Source organism: Primulina tabacum, chromosome 4, assembly GCF_025594145.1.
Source record: "Primulina tabacum isolate GXHZ01 chromosome 4, ASM2559414v2, whole genome shotgun sequence".
NCBI classification, from domain to species: Eukaryota; Viridiplantae; Streptophyta; class Magnoliopsida; order Lamiales; family Gesneriaceae; genus Primulina; species Primulina tabacum.
This window is the reverse complement of record NC_134553.1, coordinates 47,571,653-47,590,772: the sequence shown is the minus strand read 5'-3', so window position 1 is coordinate 47,590,772 and position 19,120 is coordinate 47,571,653. Positions and strand designations below refer to the sequence as shown.

Below are 19,120 nucleotides of genomic sequence, written 5' to 3'. Positions count from 1 at the left end.
TATCAACTAGGCATATCTTGTTTTAGGACAACATTTAAAAAAAAAAAAGACACGACTTTCGAAACGGTGCTGGTACGTGTTCAACTTGATTAGCCCTTCTATTATAATACTGATAGTGACGAAAGTTGCTGGATTCTAGAAACTATAGGTGCTCGTGCGACGGTCTACCAAGTGGCTTCTAGGGGTGACTTTTCCCGTTCATGACACACGGTATTTTTAAAAAAAGGTTGTGAATATGTGGCTCTCTACATTTGTAGGTTTTCTTTGTCTTAAATAATTATCGTTTTAATATATCTTTTGATGCAACCCGGGCGAAATGGACGAGTCGGGTCGGGTACTCTGCCGGATTTGCGATCAAGTTGTTAAAAAAAATATGAGTTGGGCGTCTGGATTGAATTTTTTCCTTAGATTTGAGAGATCTGCGAACAAGAAAGTAACCACGTGAATGGGCGCTGGAGGGGTGTCCGGCGTGACCACTCCGATGCTTAAGTCAGTGAGGAACTCAAGCAAGAAAACCAATGTAACCAAGTGTTGGCTGTGTGATTGGTGTGGAGAGTGGGAGTAAATGAGCAATAAATGAGAGCACTCAATGTGTGTATTCAATATCTGAATAGAGAGCAAATGCAAGTAAAGAACCTGGTATTTATAGTAGAGGATGTAATGATGACCTCGTTTTTTGTGTGTAAGTATTAATTATAGTAGGGTGGCTGATTATACCCCATGATTCTGACATGTCAAATCGCATACTAGTCACATCCAGCCTACTTAGGTCGGCTGCATACATCCTATTTATCGGCGGTATTAAATGCGGCACTGATATCGAAGCAGCTTGGGTAACATGCATCTCGGGACTCCTCAAGAGAGCCCGGGCATATAACGTCCCGGGGAGACAATGTCCCGAGTGCTTCTATGGCCCGGCCCATTGACTGACTGTCCACTCCATGAATTCTTTAAGTCTTACTTTCCTCATCCCGGGCAATCTTATGACTCTGATGTCAACCCATTTTGTCGCTTTATTGACCCAGGGACATTCCATGCTTCTGACCCGGGCACTTTCCATGGACAGGCTCCCTGGCCCGGGTTGTCCCGGATACCATCCATGACCCGGGACATCCCGGGGTATCATCACTCCCTCCTTAAATAGTCGGGCTAGAGTCCACTCCTGTCCCAATTAGTTCTGTATGCCCGGTCAGGAAGATCAATTTGTCGTTTAGTTTCTCCGGGGTGACCAGGATGATGTCATATTTGTCAGTGCTGACGTAAGCCCTAGCATTAAAGTTTGTGAGAAACTCTTCGTATTCCGAGAAGATAGACCATCATGGCGCCTCGAACCTCGCGTCTGTCTTTTCGAATATACCGCCCAATCATCCCGCCCAATTTCCAACATCAATCTGATCCGTCCGATTCACTTTGAATCAACAGTGTAGATTAACCCCTCCTCCTATATATAGTAGCCAACTAGTTTTTCAAAAATCACTTGCAAATTCAAATTTGTAGCGAAGCTCTGCCAAATTTTTTCCTCATGCTTTCCGGCGTACCCATCGTGTTTTCGGCGACTCCTACGTTTACCGGTCACCACTTCCCTTCATTTCCTAGTAAGTCTCTTTAAACTTTTCTTCTCGTCATGTCTAACTCCACCTCTTCCACCTCCGGTAAAAATTTCAGGGGTCGATCAGAGGATAACTCCCCGACCCCTTCTGAAACCTCCGTTCACATCCCAATAGGCATACCTATTGTTTCCTCCCGACCCCTTTCTAAAAAACAGGCCAAAACGTCTTCCTCCCGACCTACTGGGGTTTCTGGCAAGGGGAAAGACAAAGTAGCAGGACCCTTGTGGTTCTCTACTGTGACTTCTACCCTTTGCCCGGGTAGTATAGAAGAGATTAGGTCTCTAGGTTCTATCCCATCCACCTATAAAATCAAAATCCCCGGGCCAAACGACCACCCGGACACCCCTCCTCCCAGCTTCCATACCTTCTTTCTAGAACAACTTAGGAGCGGGCTTCGTTTCCCGATTCACCATTTTTTTGAAAGCATCGCCCGGTTTTTTGATCTCCCCATCAATCACCTCCACCCTAATGCTTTTAGGATAATGACAGCCACTTTTATTTTATTCTGTATGAAGTACCTTTTGATCAACTCTTCTATTTTTCATTATTTCTACTCTTGCCGATTCAATGACGGGGTCTTTTCTTTCATGGCCCGGATGCATTATCGGTTCTTGACTGACATCCCTTCTTCTTTGAAGGGGTGGAAGACAAAATTCTTCTTCCTACAATTCCCAACCCTTCTCACATGTGCCCTGGGCTTTCTATCTTCTCTGCCCACTCAACCCGAGCTTCCTCGAGACTTTAAACTTCTTCCTCCTTTCACCCAGGCCTGGGATGTTCTGGAGAAACAGTCTTTCCTCTTCTCAGTGCTGATTGGAGGAGAGAATCTGGTGCACTATGGGGTCGGGTCCCGGCCTGAAGACCCGATGGACCGGATAATAGATGAATTTGACCAAGCCGGGTCGCAGGCCGGTAAATTACTTTCCTTGTTCTGATTGTCTTTGGTATGTTTAACTTTTCTGACCTGTTGATTTGTGATGCAGCTGAAGAGGGAATGATCAAGGACAGTCTTCAGGAGGCTGCTGCCAAAAGAAAGGCCGAGCAGAAGAAAGCCCGAGCTGAGAAGAGGGCCCGAGAAGTTCAGGAGGAGGAGGAACGCCGAGCCCGGGAGGCGGCTGAGGCCCGGGAACTTAAGGAGCAGCAGGCCCGAGCGGAGGCTGAGGCCCGGGAGGAGGCAGTTTCTACCAGGGAGGAGACTACTCCCTCGGCCCATGAGGATCCGGCTCCTCTGAATCACCGCAAGAAGAAGGCTATGACTGAGCCGGTTCTCGAGACGGTGGTTGTGGAGGATGAGCCCGAAGAGGTTGTCCGATCTCCTCCTCTTACCGGTTCTTCTGCTGGCCCATCAGGGGGAAGGCTCTGGGTCCTCCCCAATATTTTTGGGGAAGACATCAGCTCGGATCTTGTCAAGATGATCCGGGGCCTTCTGCGCCCTAGCGAGGTGGCGCACCCCAGGGAGTTCATCCCAATATGCTGCTTTGCGAAGGAGTAGCTCGGACCTTTTCTGTAAGTTCATAAAATTATTTAGTTCTCCCTTTCATATCGTCTTCTCTGACCATTTTTATGTTTTCAGGGCTTGCAGATACTCATGCATTCCTACGAGCGAGTGGCTCAAGCAGCAAAGGGGGCAAATGCTCAGGCCACCTCTGCCCGGGAGATGCATGCCAATCTCCAAGAGGAGGTGGGCCGCTTGAAGGAGCTTCATGAGCACATTCTGGCCCGGGAGAGGGCTGTTTGGCAGCAACAGATGGACTTGACCCGGGCAGAACTAGCTGAGGCCCGGGCAGAGGCGACGGCAGCTAGGGCAGAGGCGGAGTCCTCCCGAGTCCGAGCTGAAGATTTCCAGGCTGATGTAAGCCTTCTGAGGACTGCCCAGGAGGAACAGATGACAAATTTTTTGAAGTCCCCTGAGTTCAAGAAGATGGTGGCTGACAAAGCTTTCCCCTACTTCGAACAGGGCTTCAACAAGTGCCTGGAGCAGTTTGAAGAGGCGGGTCTGGTCCCAGCCGACCGGGAGGACTTCCCGGACTTAGAGAAGGCTGCTGCATCCCTCCCGGATGATGAAGAGGAGAATAAGAAGCAGGATGAACAAGATCCTCAGTAGATAAGAATTTCTGTAGTTTTTGTTGTTTTTTTTTATTATTCCCGGGCTTCCGGGCACCTTGTAAATATCTTCCCTTTCAATGAAATATTTCTTTCTCATATTTGATAGTTGCTTCAAAATATTTCCAGGGTTGTGAATTGACTTGAATTCTGTAATAACTTTGTGAATTTTATCAATTATTAACCAATACACATTCACAAAGTATGAGCCCGGGGGTTTAATATGAAATTGGTCTTGATAGATAACCAGGGTACGGGTCTCTGGACTTAATAGATAACCGGGGTACGGTTCCCCGGGCCAGGGTACGGGTCCTTGGGCTTAGGAGATAACCGGGGTACGGGTCCCCGGGCCAGGGTACGGGTCCATGGGCTTATGAGATAACCGGGGTACGGTCCTTGGGCTTAGGATATAACCTGGGTACGGGTCCCCGGGCCAGGGTACGGGTCCCTAGGCTTAGGAGATAACCGAGGTACGGGTCCCTGGGCTTAGGAGATAACCGGGGTACGGGTCCCTGGGCTTAGGAGATAACCGGAGTACGGGTCCACGGGCCAGGGTACGGGTCCCTGGGCTTAGGAGATAACCGAGGTACGGGTCCCCGGGCCAGGGTACGGGTCCCTGAGCTTAGGAGATAACCGAGGCACGGGTCCCCGGGCCAGGGTACGGGTCCCTGGACTTTGTAGACATTTTCTTGAACAATTTCTTTATTTGATGTGGAAACAGTGGATACAAGTGCTTTTAAACATAGTATTTATTTAAACGAAAAGCATTCCATGGCCTCTTAAGAGTGTGTCCCTGAACATCCTCGAGATAATAAGCTGCCCCCGAGCTGACTCTGTGAACTATTTTGAAGGGTCCTTCCCACCGGGCTTCCAATTTCCCTACATCACCCACTGGCTTCACTTTCTTCATGACCAAGTCTCCAACCTGAAAATCTCGTGATCAGACATGCTTATTATAAAATTTAATTACCCGGCTGCGATAAGCTTCCATGCAAATGGCTGCCCGATCTCTCTTTTCTTCAACTAGATCAAGTTCAATGGCCCGGGACTGATCGTTGTTGCTCGGATAAGATTTTATCCGAGTAGAGGATTGCCCAATCTCCATAGGTAGGACTGCTTCTGAACCATAGACTAGGCTGTAGGGAGTTTCCCTAGTAGATAATCGTGGTGTAGTTCGATATGCCCATAATACACTCGGTAGTTCCTCCACCCAATCTTTACCATTTCCATGGATCCGGGCTTTCAATGCTTGCACAATGATTCTATTAGTCACTTCAGTTTGGCCATTAGCTTGGGGATGGGCTACTGAGGTGAATGATTAAACAATCTTCATTTCTTGACACCATGAGGTGACCTTTTTTCCCTGGAATTGTCTCCCATTATCTGAAATCAATTTTCTTGGGATGCCATATCTGCAAACAATATTTTTCCAAAGAAATTTCATGACTTCCTCCTCAGTAATCTTAGCTAATGGCTCGGCTTCCACCCACTTGGAGAAATAATCCACAGCCACTAGAAGGAACTTTTTCTGTGCTCGGGCTATGGGGAAGGGACCCACAATATCAAAGCCCCATTGATCAAAAGGACACGATGCTGAGATTGGTTGTATACTAGCAGCTGGGCGATGATGAAAATTAGAATGATGTTGACAAACATGGTATTTTTGAACAAGCCGGGCAGCATCTTGATTCATTTGGGGCCACCAAAATCTGGCCAATATAGCTTTCCGGGACAGGGCAGTCCCACCGAGGTGTTCACCACAGCACCCCTCGTGTATTTCTCGGAGGACATACTCTACCTCATCTTCTGATAAGCACTTGAGTAAGGGGCCTTGATATGATCGCCTGTATAAAATATTATTCAAAAATACGAACTTGGGTGCTTGCTTTTTGATTTTTACGGCTCGGGCCCGATCTTATGGAAGCTTGCCATGGACTACATATTCAATGAGAGGAGTCATCCACGAGCTTCTCTGAATCGAGGGTGCTTCTTCGTCAACAGAGAGCACCAACCGGGTGAAACAGAGGACTTCCCGGGTGCTTATATCCGACATGGAGGCAGTCAATTTGGCTAAGATATCAGCTTCTTCATTTTCCTCCATAGGAATTTGTTCAATGTTCCAATCGGAAAAAGGGGAAGCTCGGGTCGTGATCTGTCCCAAATACTTGAGCATTTTCTCATTCTTGGCCTCATATGTTCCCTTGATTTGCTGGGTGACCAACTGAGAGTCAGAATAAATAATGACCCGGGAAGCACCGACTTCCCCGGCAGCTTGTAGCCCTGCCAGAACAGCTTCATATTCTGCTTCATTATTAGTGACCCTGGAGTCAATTCTTAAGGCCAGCTTGATCTTTTCTCCTGATGTAGCAATTAGAACTACCCCAACTCCGCATCCCGACAAGTTTGATGCACCATCAACAAACACTCTCCATACCTCTTCATCTCCCGGTTGAATCATCTCAATCAAAAAGTCTGTCAATGCTTGGGATTTAATAACAACTCGAGGTTTACATTTAATGTCATATTCCCCGAGCTCTACGGTCCACTTAATCATTCTCCCCGAGACTTCAGTGTGTGTCATGATCCTCCCGAGTGGAGAATTGGTGAGGACCACAATGGGATGTGAGAGGAAATAAGGCCTGAGTTTCCGGGCAGTCATTACCAGGGCAAGTGCTATTTTTTCCACCTCACTGTATTTTAATTCCGCTCCTCGAAGGGCATGACTGACATAGTATATTAGCTTCTGGTCGGCTCCTTCTTCCCTGACAAGCACAGAACTAACAGCAAACTCAGTGGCGGATAAATAGATCCATAATTTCTCCCCGGGCTCGGGCTTGGCCAGAATAGGCAACTCAGCCAGATGCTTTTTTAAGTCTTGAAAGGCTTGCTCGCAATTGTCATCCCGGTCAAATTTTTGCGCTTTTCTTAGGACTTGAAAAAATAGATAACTCCGATGAGCAGATCGGGAAATGAAGCGTGATAGGGCAGCAATTCTCCCGGTTAATTTTTGCACATCGAGGACAGATTGAGGAGAAGGCATGTCCATTATTACTTTGATTTTTTTGGGGTTGACTTCAATTCCCCTATCAGTTACCATGAAACCCAAAAATTTTTCACTCCTGACCCCGAACACACATTTGCCCGGGTTGAGCTTTATTCCGTACTGTTTCAAAGTGATGAAGGTCTCGGCCAAATCATCAATAAAATGGGAGACCTCTCGGGTTTTGATTAGAATGTCGTCAACGTACACCTCAATATTCCGACCTATCTGCTTTTGGAAGACAAGATTCATTAAACGTTGGTAAGTGGCCCCTGCATTCTTTAATCCAAAGGGCATAACAATATAGCAGAAGGTGCCCCCAGATGTGATAAAACTGGCTTTATCTTGATCTTCAAGAGCCAAGGGGATTTGGTGGTACCCCTGATAGGCATCCAGAAAGCTTAATAATTCGCATCCAGAGGTGGAATCCACCAGTTGATCAATCCGGGGGAGAGGATAACAGTCTTAAGGGCAGGCTTTATTCAGGTCCCTGAAATCGACACATATTCTCTACTTCCCGGTGGATTTTGGGACGAGGACCACATTTGATAGCCAAGTAGGGAATTGGACTTCCCTGATGTGGCCGGCCCTCAGCAACTCTCCCACTTGCTCTTCAATGACCTTATCTTTTTCAGGGCCGAAATGCCTCTTCTTTTGTTTCACAGGCCGGGATCCCGGGAGAATATTTAACTTGTGCTCAGCCACTTGGGGTGAGATCCCGGCTAATTCCTGTTGAGACCAGGCGAAAACACTAATGTTAGGTTTTAAACAATGTAGGAGATTTACCCGGGTGGACGTGTTGAGGTCTCGGGCCACCCGGACGTGCTTTCCCGGCTCAATTTCCACCACTTCTTGCTCCTCTTCCACAACAAAGTGTACTTCCCTCTCTCTGACCATCTCCTCTTGACTTTCCTTCCCTTTCCCTTCCCTTCTTGCTTTCTTCTGATCTACCCGGACAGTCTCCCCGTAGCACTTCCGAGAAGAGGGTTGATCTCCCTTGACTTTCCCGATCTGTCCTCGAACTGAAAATTTGATTTTCTGATGATAAGTGGAAGCCACAGCTCTCATTTCATTCATAGCTGGCCTCCCCAAGATGATATTGTACGAGGACGGGGCATCCACCACTGTAAAAACTGTCATTACAGTTTTCCTCAACTCTCCGGTGCCCAAGGTCAGTGGCAGGGTGATTTCTCCCTCAGGGTATACGGCGTGTCCAGCAAAGCCAAACAGGACAGTCTCAACCGCCTCTAACTGGTATTCATGCAAATCCATCTGGACCAGTGCCTCTTTAAAGATGACATTGACAGAGCTGTCATTGTCAACTAATACCCTCAACACATCATAATTAGCCACTCGGGCCTGGATGACAAGAGCGTCATTGTGGGGTAGACTAACTCTCCTGAGGTCTTCTGGTCCGAAGCTTATAACTGGTTCATCTCTCCTCCTCCCATCAACCTCCAAACACTCCCTCCTACTCCTCCCTTTTCGAGCTCGGTTGGAATCACCATCTGTGGACCCTCCCGAAATCATTTTTATTACTTCTCGGCTCGGGGAAGGGTCCTTTCTTTCAACTTGTGTGCTCCTTTCCTCCCGGGAACTTGTTTCTTCCCTTCTGCTTCCACTCGGGATGTCTGTTGACTTATGGGGAATATTTGGTCCGGGACGTCTAGACAACCAAGGTGGCTGTCTAGACTTATCTCGAGGAGGATGAGATGCTGGCATTGAACGCCTACTGGATTCCTTTCTCAGGATTCGACATTCATTAGTGTTGTGAGAACACTCTTTATGAAGGGTGCAGTACCCTCTATGTTCTGGTCTTGGTGCCCTCGCCACTGGACCGGGAAGCGGGGCTATATCCGAGCTACATTCTTGAATCTCTCGATCCCGGGCAATTCTCAAAGGTACATGAGATAAATGTCCTGGACCGCTTTTCTTGTGAGCTCTTTCCTCGGGCTTGACCACCCGGTCTCCTCTGGCTCTCTTCAAAGCTTCTCTCTTCTGGTTCTGTGCTTCTTCCATATTAATGTATTTCTTTGCCCGGGACAAGAGATCTTCGAAGTTCCCGGGCAATTTCTTAGTCAAGGATCGAAAAAAATCCCATTCCCATAGTCCTTGCATGAATGCGGTAGTTTTTGTCCCGGGTGCACAGGATGGGACATCCAAGACTACCCGGTTGAATCTCTTGATGTACGCCCTTAAGGTTTCATCTTGTCCCTGTTTCACCTCAAATAGACTGAAAGCAGTTTTTTTGTATTTTTTGCTACTACTAAATTGATGCAAAAAGACTTTTTGAAAATATTCAAAACAACAAATGCTCTGTGGTACCAGCCCTTCGAACCATCTTTGTGCAGAATCGACCAGGGTGGTCAGAAATACTTTGCATTTAATCTGATCTCCATAGCAATGCAACATGGCCATATTTTCAAAGCGAGCAAGATGCTCCTCAGGGTCAGAGCTTCCATCATAATCTTTGATTTTGGCTGATTTGAAGTGCCCGGGCAATGGTTCCCGGACAATGACATCAGAGAATGGACAACCCTTTACAACTTGAGCACCACTCTTAGAAACAACTTGCCCTTCCAATGCCTTCACCTTCTTCCTTAATTCCTCCAACTCCTCTACCACAGTGGGAGATTTAGAACCTGCGCTTGACTCCCTCTCCTCCTCCCTTCTCTCTTCCTCCTCCGGCTGCTCACGCTGCTGCTCGGGATGGCTGGAATGATGAGTGGTGGTCTTATTTGCCATGGCTGTCTTAACAGCCTCAGTGATAATCTTATTCAAATCCTCGGGAGTTAGATGGATGGTGGGCTGGGGACCATTAGGTGGAGGGCCACCTGCTCCAGAAAGACGAGTGTTGTTCTCATCTTGGACTCGGGAAATGTCTTGGTTTGCTTTTCTAGTAGGGGCCATATCAACGCCTTAGAACTCAGATTTCCCACAGACGACGCCAATGATGCAACCCGGGCGAAATGGACGAGTCGGGTCGGGTACTCTGCCGGATTTTCGATCAAGTTGTTAAAGGCAATATGAGTTGGGCGTCTGGATTGAACTTTTTTCCTTAGATTTGAGATATCTGCGAACAAGAAAGTAACCACGTGAATAGGCGCCGGAGGGGTGTCCGGCGTGACCACTCCGATGTTTAAGTCAGTGAGGAACTCAAGCAAGAAAACCAATGTAACCAAGTGTTGGCTGTGTGATTGGTGTGGAGAGTGGGAGTAAATGAGCAATAAATGAGAGCACTCAATGTGTGTATTCAATATCTGAATAGAGAGCAAATGCAAGTAAAGAACCTGGTATTTATAGTAGAGGATGTAATGATGACCTCGTTTTTTGTGTGTAAGCATTAATTATAGTAGGGTGGCTGATTATACCCTATGATTCTGACATGTCAAATCGCATACTAGTCACATCCAGCCTACTTGATTTTATCGATCACTTGCACTGATATCAAAAATAGGTCGACTGCATACATCCTGTTTATCGGCGGTATTAAATGCGGCACTAATATCGAAGCAGCCCGGGTAACATGCATCTCGGTACTCCTCAAGAGAGCCCGGGCTTATAATGTCCCGGGGAGACAATGTCCCGAGTGCTTCTATGGCCCGGCCCATTGACTAACTGTCCACTCCATGAATTCTTCAAGTCTTACTTTCCTCATCCCGGGCAATCTTATGACTCGGATGTCAACCCATTTTGTTGCTTTGTCGACCCAGGGACATTCCATGCTTCTGACCCGGGCACTTTCCATGGACATGCTCCCTAGCCCGGGTTGTCCCGGGTACCATCCATGACCCGGGACATCCCGGGGTATCATCTTTTATGAGAGGTTCTTATGTATATTTGTCTGTGAGATGAATTAACTCTTTTCATATTTACAATAATAAGTAATATTTTTTTATAAGTGATCAAAATAGGAGACTCGTTTCAATAATTGACTCGTGAGATTGTATCAAAAAAAATTTATGTTAAAGTTTATGCTTTGCTGTTTATTTTTATTTATTTCCGGAGAAGTTTTTTTAGGACAACAATGTGTAAATTTTATCAATCAGTATCTCGTACTTCTTTCCCATTAATCGCGAAGATCATAAATATAAATAATATTTTCCCACTCAGGATTAGGGTCTTTATACGGTTATATCTAGGGATGTAAATGAACCAAACCGTTTGCGAGCTATTCGAAGCTCGGCTCGATAAAAAGCTCGTTTGAGTTCGTTTGTTAATCATATCAAGCTAAACTCAAGCTCGATTTCGAACTCAAAAATTTAATCAAACCAAGCTCAAGCTTAAGGATATTAGGCTCGTGTGCTCGCAAACATGTTTGATAATAGGCTCGCAAACATGTTTGATAATAAGCTCGCGAGCTCGAGCTCGATTTGTTTAGGTGGCTCGTAAGCTCGAGCTCGACTCGTTTAAGTGGCTCGTAAGCTCGAACTTGGCTCATTTGTTGAGTTGACAAATAAAAATATTAGTATTAATGTTAATGGAAGAAATTGAACACAAAACATAGTTGAAAAAAAAAAGACTACTTTACACCACATAGTTACAATTTCATTTTTTATCTTACTTGCATAACATTATACTAAAATGTTCTTTAAAACATAATAAATTAATAGAAATAGATCAATTTATTCTTTTTTCCCCAAAAAATTTATATCACCAAGTCATATACACATTGAGTAATTTTAAAAATTATTATCCTAAAATATTATATTAAATTGAATTTAATGAATTTATATTGATTAGAAAATAAATTTTATTTGGATCACAGCGAATGAAGTATTAAATGAGTGAAATTATTGCAATGTTATTTATATGATGATATCAGTGTATGATGAATATTCGTTATCTGGATGTTGGATGTATTATTTTGGGATGTTCAATAATATAATGAGTTTATGTTTTTTTAGTTGTTCTTTTTGTCGTTTTGGTTATTTATGAATGAATTTATATTTCTATGTCTGATTTAAAATTAGTTAATAGATATATTTAATTTTTAACAAGCTCAAACTCGAGCTCAATTCTATGTTTTACGAGCTCGAAAACGAGCCGAGCTCAAGCCAAACTTGTTAAACATGATAAACGAGCTATTAATGAATCAAGCTCGAGCACGGCTTGATTAACATGATAAACGAGCTTTTCACGAGCCGAGCTCGAGCTTTTTTCGAGCTTAGTAATTTCAATACGAACCGAGCTCGAGCCTGATAATAGAAGCTCGAATCAAGCTCGAGCCGAAAAACAATCTTAAACGAACTAAGTTCAAGCCTGATACTGTTTGGTTTGGTTTAGACGGTAACCAATCCCTAGTTATAATAAATACAATGGATACCTCTACTGTAGCAGAAGTAAGCCCCAAGACCGAAACGTGAAGTCCAAGGACAAAAAGTCCACATACGACAGCGGGAACACAAACCAGTCATTTGGCGGGAATCAAACACCTTCCTCGTACAACTGCAAGTTACCCAACTATATATTAATTAAATTCACGAGGTGTTGCAATGCGTACTTTAATATTCTTCAAATCCGTCAAGAAATGGAGAGTACCGGGGTGGTGCCAAGCCCAAGAGTAGCGGTGGTGGTGTTTCTGCTCAAGGGAAACAAGGTGTTGTTGGGGCGGCGCCTCTCCCCTGTTGGCCGCGACACCTTCGCGCTTCCCGGGGGCCACCTCGAGTTCGGTCAGTGAGTCGCCTGATATTTCTTCATTTCCGTCACTGAATTCGATATATCTGCTTCATCAAAACTCAAAAATCTGCATTCTTTTCAGGGGAAAGTTTTGAGGAGTGTGCGGCCAGGGAAGTGAAGGAGGAGACAGGGCTAGACATCAGTAAAATCGACTACTTAACCGTCACCAACAACGTCTACTCGAAAAACCCGTCAAATCCACTGCATATCGTCACCGTATTCATGCGTGCAATCCAGGCTGAACCGACTCAAGTTGCTCAAAATCTGGAGCCGGAGAAATGCCAGAGTTGGGATTGGTATGACTGGAAAAATCTCCCGCGACCGCTCTTTGGACCATTGAAAGCAATGGCGGATAGTGGGTTCAATCCATTTCATGCTGATCATGAAAATGATTGAGGACTTTTTGAATCTTGAATTTTCTTGCCGAGAAGCTCAAATGCAATTTACTTGTGTGACGAGATGATTGAAATAATGAAAAATAATATTTTTGACACGAAAAATAATACGTTTTTATGAGCTGATCGAGTGAGAGTTCCGTCTTATATGAGTTTTTACGTTAAAAATAATATAAAGTGTTCCTCAAGCATATTATATTAAAATGTAACCAGAACAACCGGCGTATAAGTCCATGATTTTCAAGTAGTAATAATTGTGTGGTACAAAAAGATATAATTGCTTCTTTAGATTAACATAAAATAAAGTTCAGGCACATTACAGTTCGTATCAGTCTTGAGCTTTTGGATGGATATTAGGTTCGTGGAGAGCTTAGGCACATGGAGCACATTTCTTAATATAAATACTTTACTAACAAATACATCACCAATTCTAGCCACAGCTGTAAGATAACAATCAGCTACTTACCTGAAAGTGCCAAGGAGTAGTGCCAGAAAGGTCATAAACAAAATTTGAAGCAGATTACTTAAATCTAATGGACGAAATTTCTAACATTAGTTGCTCTTCATATAAGAACACAGTCTATGAATATGTTGCAGGTTGAGATATTGAAGAGGCCGAGACGAGATGAGGATAACCACAAACTACTAGATACACTTCTAACGATAAATGGTATTGCTGCTGGTATGAGGAACACCAGTTGATGAATTATCGGCAGCTATGAAAATCTGAAATCATTGATGACATTGCGGCTTTTGAGTTTGCTTGGTTGGATATTACAATGTTAGGCTGTAGGGCCTTGGAATAAACACGGTATATAGGTAGATGAATGGTGAATTATGGTACTAATACTTTGATGGACTACTTTTGTTGAAAACTTGTCATGCATTACCGCGATTTTAAATTTCTTTTCTACGATTGTATCTCTACATTACACTTTCATCTGTAATTTATTATCCCCTTCGCTTCTTAAAACTTCTCACGTCCTGTTATCTCACGTCGAAATCAGTAAAGATTATGTTCCAAAAAATTGTATTTGCATAGGTGCTATACCAGGCATCTGATGCAGCCAGCATCTTTCGAAAAGAGGTTCACAGCTAAAATATTCCACTTTCTTATGAAATTTAGAGCCAGTGGTGGAATTTTTATTCCATCCACACCTTTGAAAAAAAATTATAAATACCTACCACACGCATAAAAATGAAACTAAAACTCAGATCAATTAGGTAAACAATTAAACTTTATCTGCCAATAAAACAGCATAAAGATGTCATCAGTTAAAGTCGAAAAACCAGTTGGATCTCAATCAGCTGGTTCGGTCAAGAAAGCTCCGGTCTCCAAAGCGGCTCCTCCCAAGAACGAGCAGAAGCCTCGGGAGCCTAGGAAGAAGGTGAGAACCCTCAAAATGGCTCATGGTTAAAAAAATATAGTTTGATTTCTTAAATAGACATATAAGAAGTGTAATCATTTAATTGTAAAAAAGTTAATCAAAGAGGGTGCGCTATCAACTTGTGCTAGATCTGTTCTTGCTGATTATTATTTGGATTGCTCGTAGGGATCCGGCACCAAACCAGTCGCAAAGAAGTGAGAAGAAGGATTGGAGGACTAAAATGAAATGTTGGCTTGGACTTATGTAACCTTTTGTTTCACTTAATAAAATCATGTTATATAGTTGAAGCACTAATCAATTCTATTGCTGTTGAAATTCTTGCAATATCGTTTGAACACGAAATCGCCAATTTTTTAAGAAAATCCATCCTGCGATTTGTCTGATCTGAGTGCACAATCTACCGTTATAGAACTCCTGAAGTTTACTTTCGAGAGCAAGTTGAATCCTAAGAGATCGTGCAATCGTTTGATTCTTTCCTTTCTTGGACCCGAACAAGTTCTAAAATATTGGATGAATTGATGAACATGACCAGACCTAGAAATTAATGAAACTTGTCATTTAAAAATATTGTGAATAGCATTTGGAAGTTTTTCATTTAAACCTATGTTCAGGCTGATAGGCCACCATGAGAACGGGCAGATTCGGCCTGATTGAATAATCGCAACCATTCGAACATGTCGTCTCTGCCACCCCTCATTGGATCCTGAATCTCATACAGATTAAATCGGAAAATCCACATAGCCACCCCTCATTGGATCCTGAATCTCATTCAGATTAAATAGGATTAAATAGGCTTTTGCACAGAAGTATATTGTTTATAATGCTTTCAAAAATCCAAGAATCAAATCCACATAGCTACACAAAAGCTTCACAATCTTGGCTACTAAGAATGTGAAGTCGTTTTTCCAACCTGAACAAATAAATCTGTATTCTTCCCTTCATACAGGATACACTGAGCTTGTACTTGTTAGAGTAGATGCCCTGCAAGACAACGGTTGGCTAAGGAATTTATTGACTCAAGTGAAATAAACAATTTTTATTTTAATATAATTTAACTTTTTATGGTCTTGTTATACTTTATCTGTATACCCATGCAAACAGCATAGATAAAGTCCTTGATTATGCTTTAATACAAATGAATCGTAATTCGATGTTGAAACTCATTTGTAAACACTGCATATTCTAAATTCGTTCCTAGTTGATTCAGCCGCCTAAAACAGGGATAAAGGCCGCTTGAGCTCGAGACTAGCATCTGTGATGTTGTGTACTGCGTTTCTTGGTAAGGGCATAGAGATGTCCAAACATGCAGATGGGTAGTCATATGATGATTATACCGAACAACCCTCTCTCAGACTTTCCAAGTGGTTATCATTCATCGAGAGGATAAGTCCGTAGTTATGATTGTACACCATTAGTCCTTACGACCCGGGACAACACTGAGGCTCTATATGCTAGGGCTGTGCTTTGATTCGTTTACCGGCTCCAGGAGAGTCATCAGGTGGCGAGGTTGGGTACAGTTGCGACACATATAGGAGCCAGTGCATTGTAGTCGGGGATTCACCGCTCACCTATGGGTGTGGATATCCTGTGTGATCTGATGAAATAATAGTGAATGGAATCTCTGGCCAGAGTATGAGATGTACGTTGGAGAAGGAGTTCTCCAATAGTACACGCGATGCCACTATTATAGTTATCACATAGTTATCGAATTAATATGCAACCCTCGATGAACCAATGGTGGCAGATTCGATCGGGATATATGAGATGAAGGGACCTTACTGTACGTTAATCATAATCGACTGGTTCTTGCAGGCACTATCAGTGATACCTAGGGGATCATGGGGCGATGCTACTAGACGCTCTTACCATGATCCGATGGGTGCAATCAGAAATGAGTCCTGACATTCTTGATCAAGGTGTTGATGAAACTAATGGGGCTAACTAGGGTAAGCCCGAATAAGAATAAATGTTATTCTGAATCACAAAGAGTTGTGAACCCACGGCTAGCTGTATCCCTGAACCATTGAGGGTCACACAAGCACTGGTTTACTTGATCCCGTTGAGATAATAAATTCAATGAGTTGAATTTATAAGAAATAAGTTTGATATGATCAATCGATAAGCTTATAAATAAAGTTTATAAAAGCTTATAGAAATTTTGAGAGCATAACTGTTAAGACAGTCAAAAGAGTGCACCTGCCTTATTTAGACATTTGTGATCTCGAAATTAAAGTGTGCATCATAATAACAAATAAGTTGAAATTGTCACATCGATGATATTGGATCGTCGATCGGGATTATGATGAGATTAATGTAATGTGAGCATGAATCATGGGCTTGTAAGAGTATAAGCTCATCATGCTAATTTATTAAAGTTCAAATGGGGCTTTAATAATTAAATTATATTTTAATTGAGTTAAAATATAGCCCATTAAGTTTTTATAAAATATGGTATTGATTTATGTAATATGAAAATATTCATGATACCATAATTTAAAACTTGCACACAAAAAGCAAAATAATAATGATGCATAATATTCTCAAAATATATGCATAGATTCGAGAACCAAAATTGGGCATGCAATAAGAATCTTTCTTTGCCTTAATTAATTGGTTAATTAATTAAATGAAGTATTAGTATTTTAATAAGGATTTCTTATCCTTATTAATAGATATGCATTCGGTGAAAAAAAAAACAAGAGATTTGAAAAGAGTTCATTGATTTTCGGCTTTCCCAATTCCAAAAGATGCTCTCGAAAATCGTTATTCTTTTTGGAAGAAAAATTTGGCTTAGATTATTGAGTCGAATTTTTCGTGTTCTATCTCTACGCAAAACATCTTCTAATTTTCTAGTGCAAGTCAGAAGAGGAACAAGTAATCCGGTCGTGGACCTGATTCGTAGATTAAAGAATTAGATCGAAGAACGTTCGTAGGGATTTACAACAAGAGCTACGTCCGCTAATACCAGAGTAGTTGGTGCCAAGTGAAATTATTCACCAAATGTATAATACTAAACTCCCTATGATTGTTAATATGTTAAAATCATACGAGCGCTCAAAGCAAAACATATTTTGATTGTCAAATTAAAATAAAATTTTTAAAACTTCAGCTGCGTTTGGGCGTGCAGAAAACCGAGATCCAACAGTACTCCCAAGCTTTGAAGCCTCTCAGCAGAACTTTCACTGCAACCAACTTTGAGCATGTCAAAACTGATAAAACTTGCTTAGAGACGACTTGCATTCGGAAAGAACTACGTACACGATTTCTCTCTCGCTCTAATCCAAGATTCAAGAATTTTTATTTTGAGTACTTGTAGTTTATCTAAATTCATCTAGTCGCTTTATACATTCCTTTACAACTATAAATAAGATGTTAGCCACATAATATATAGTTCAGAACTTAATACTTTTGATACCTGGCATCAGAAGTTACAAACTATAAAATATAATTTCATTCATTTAAACGTTCCTCCATCATCTCACTCGTCGTCACTTTTTTGTGGGGGTACTATTGACGGTATGGTAAAAACCATATCATACCATCAATTATATTTCAGAGATATTACAAAATATTGCATGGATATGCACAAATCTAGTTGCCATATATTACAAAATTTCATATCACCAAAGACTCTACACCTATAAATAAAGGGCTTCTAACCCTAATCAAGGTAAGCTAGTTTTGTATTTTTCTCTCAAAGACTATACTGACTTGAGCGTCGGAGTAGCTTCGCCTCCGAACGGAGTCATCTTACCCGTTTTCTTTGATACACAGTTATATTATTGGAGCTGTTTGATTCGGCTTATTGAAAAAATTTGTTCGTGATCATCGATTCAAGATATTTTTATTGAGTGTGATTTTTTTGATCGCATCAAAACCTATGTAGCAATCTCTGATGTCAATTTCCAATATGTGGAATCCACTTTGAATTTAATAATAATAATAATAATAATAATAAATTCAGGTTAACTGTAATCTATGCAAGCCACTATAACATCTCTTTCTGATAGCTGTACTCCTAAAAGAGAACCCCACGCTTTATAACTGTGCTGGACAAAAATGATGGGTTTAACTGATTGTATTAAAACTTATGGTTTACAAATTACAAGTACAGTAAAAAAATATGAAAACATTACTACTTAAACTTACGGATTAAATGTCAGATTCTTTCTCAAATAATACTTTGCAACATAATTCTACTTTCTGAGTTCCATTATCTTCTTGAGTACTTCTTAACGAAACCAAGTTCAGTTCTTAAGTCTAATGCTGCTTGTTCAAATAAAAATATTCTAATATATGTGTCAATGGTCTTGGAACTTATATCACATGGTGTATTATGTACTCTCAAGTGCTAAGGAAAAAGGAACATACTTGTCAAGCTTTGTGAGATAAAGAGACATGTAAGAGTTGATGTATACTATATTAAGAGAAACCAAAAGAGAGCATACTCAATAATCCAAGCTCCACCAGTTACAAATGCAACAACTGGCTTTGGTCCATCACTGTTTTTAGCCAAATAAATATTAAGACTGCTGTAGAAAATCTTAGTCATGTATCCCATCATACGGAAAATACAATATCAAATAAAAACACACTCTAAGAAGCCGGACATGTCTGTTGTTCAGTTATCATAATAAATGCAGTTGATTAGAATCTTACCTGTTTCTTGGTGGTCTCCATATCCTATACCTCTACGTATTCGACTAGAGTGGAAGTAATGAAAGCAACTGCACAAAAAGTTACATTGTGTTAGAAAATGAATTTGTCATATTTAGCTTCCACAAACATTGGTAAAAGAATGTACATTGAAATCCAAGAATCAAGAAACATAGAACATATACTACATATAAAATCAACATCCGAAGTCAGAAGGTCTTGTCAAGAAAAAATGGTTACTTCAACATA

At 42.0% G+C, this 19,120-nt stretch overlaps 2 protein-coding genes across 4 annotated transcripts; one reads left to right on the top strand and one right to left on the bottom strand.

Annotated features, from left to right (window-relative positions):
• Window positions 1–12,220: 12,220 nt before the first annotated feature.
• LOC142543554 (nudix hydrolase 1) lies at window positions 12,221–14,509 on the top strand. 3 transcript variants are annotated; one of them, XM_075650897.1, is made up of 5 exons: window positions 12,221–12,425; window positions 12,515–12,805; window positions 13,294–13,584; window positions 13,647–14,215; window positions 14,381–14,509. In XM_075650897.1, exons 1-3 carry the CDS (start codon window positions 12,284–12,286, stop codon window positions 13,311–13,313), a joined length of 453 nt encoding a protein of 150 aa, XP_075507012.1. In that variant the 5' UTR covers window positions 12,221–12,283; the 3' UTR covers window positions 13,314–13,584; window positions 13,647–14,215; window positions 14,381–14,509. The 3 variants fall into 3 exon arrangements, with proteins under 3 accessions (XP_075507012.1, XP_075507011.1, XP_075507010.1); XM_075650896.1 differs by having other exon boundaries at window positions 13,294–14,215; XM_075650895.1 differs by lacking the exons at window positions 13,294–13,584; window positions 13,647–14,215; window positions 14,381–14,509 and having other exon boundaries at window positions 12,222–12,425; window positions 12,515–13,247.
• LOC142543556 (isoprenylcysteine alpha-carbonyl methylesterase ICME-like) lies at window positions 14,293–18,779 on the bottom strand. The gene is made up of 4 exons (XM_075650898.1): window positions 18,664–18,779; window positions 17,365–17,397; window positions 15,126–15,180; window positions 14,293–14,918 (listed from the first exon to the last, which is right to left on the bottom strand). The coding sequence occupies exons 1-4, from the start codon at window positions 18,777–18,779 to the stop codon at window positions 14,823–14,825; spliced, it is 300 nt and encodes a 99-aa protein (XP_075507013.1). The 3' UTR covers window positions 14,293–14,822.
• Between the last annotated feature and the right edge of the window lie 341 nt (window positions 18,780–19,120).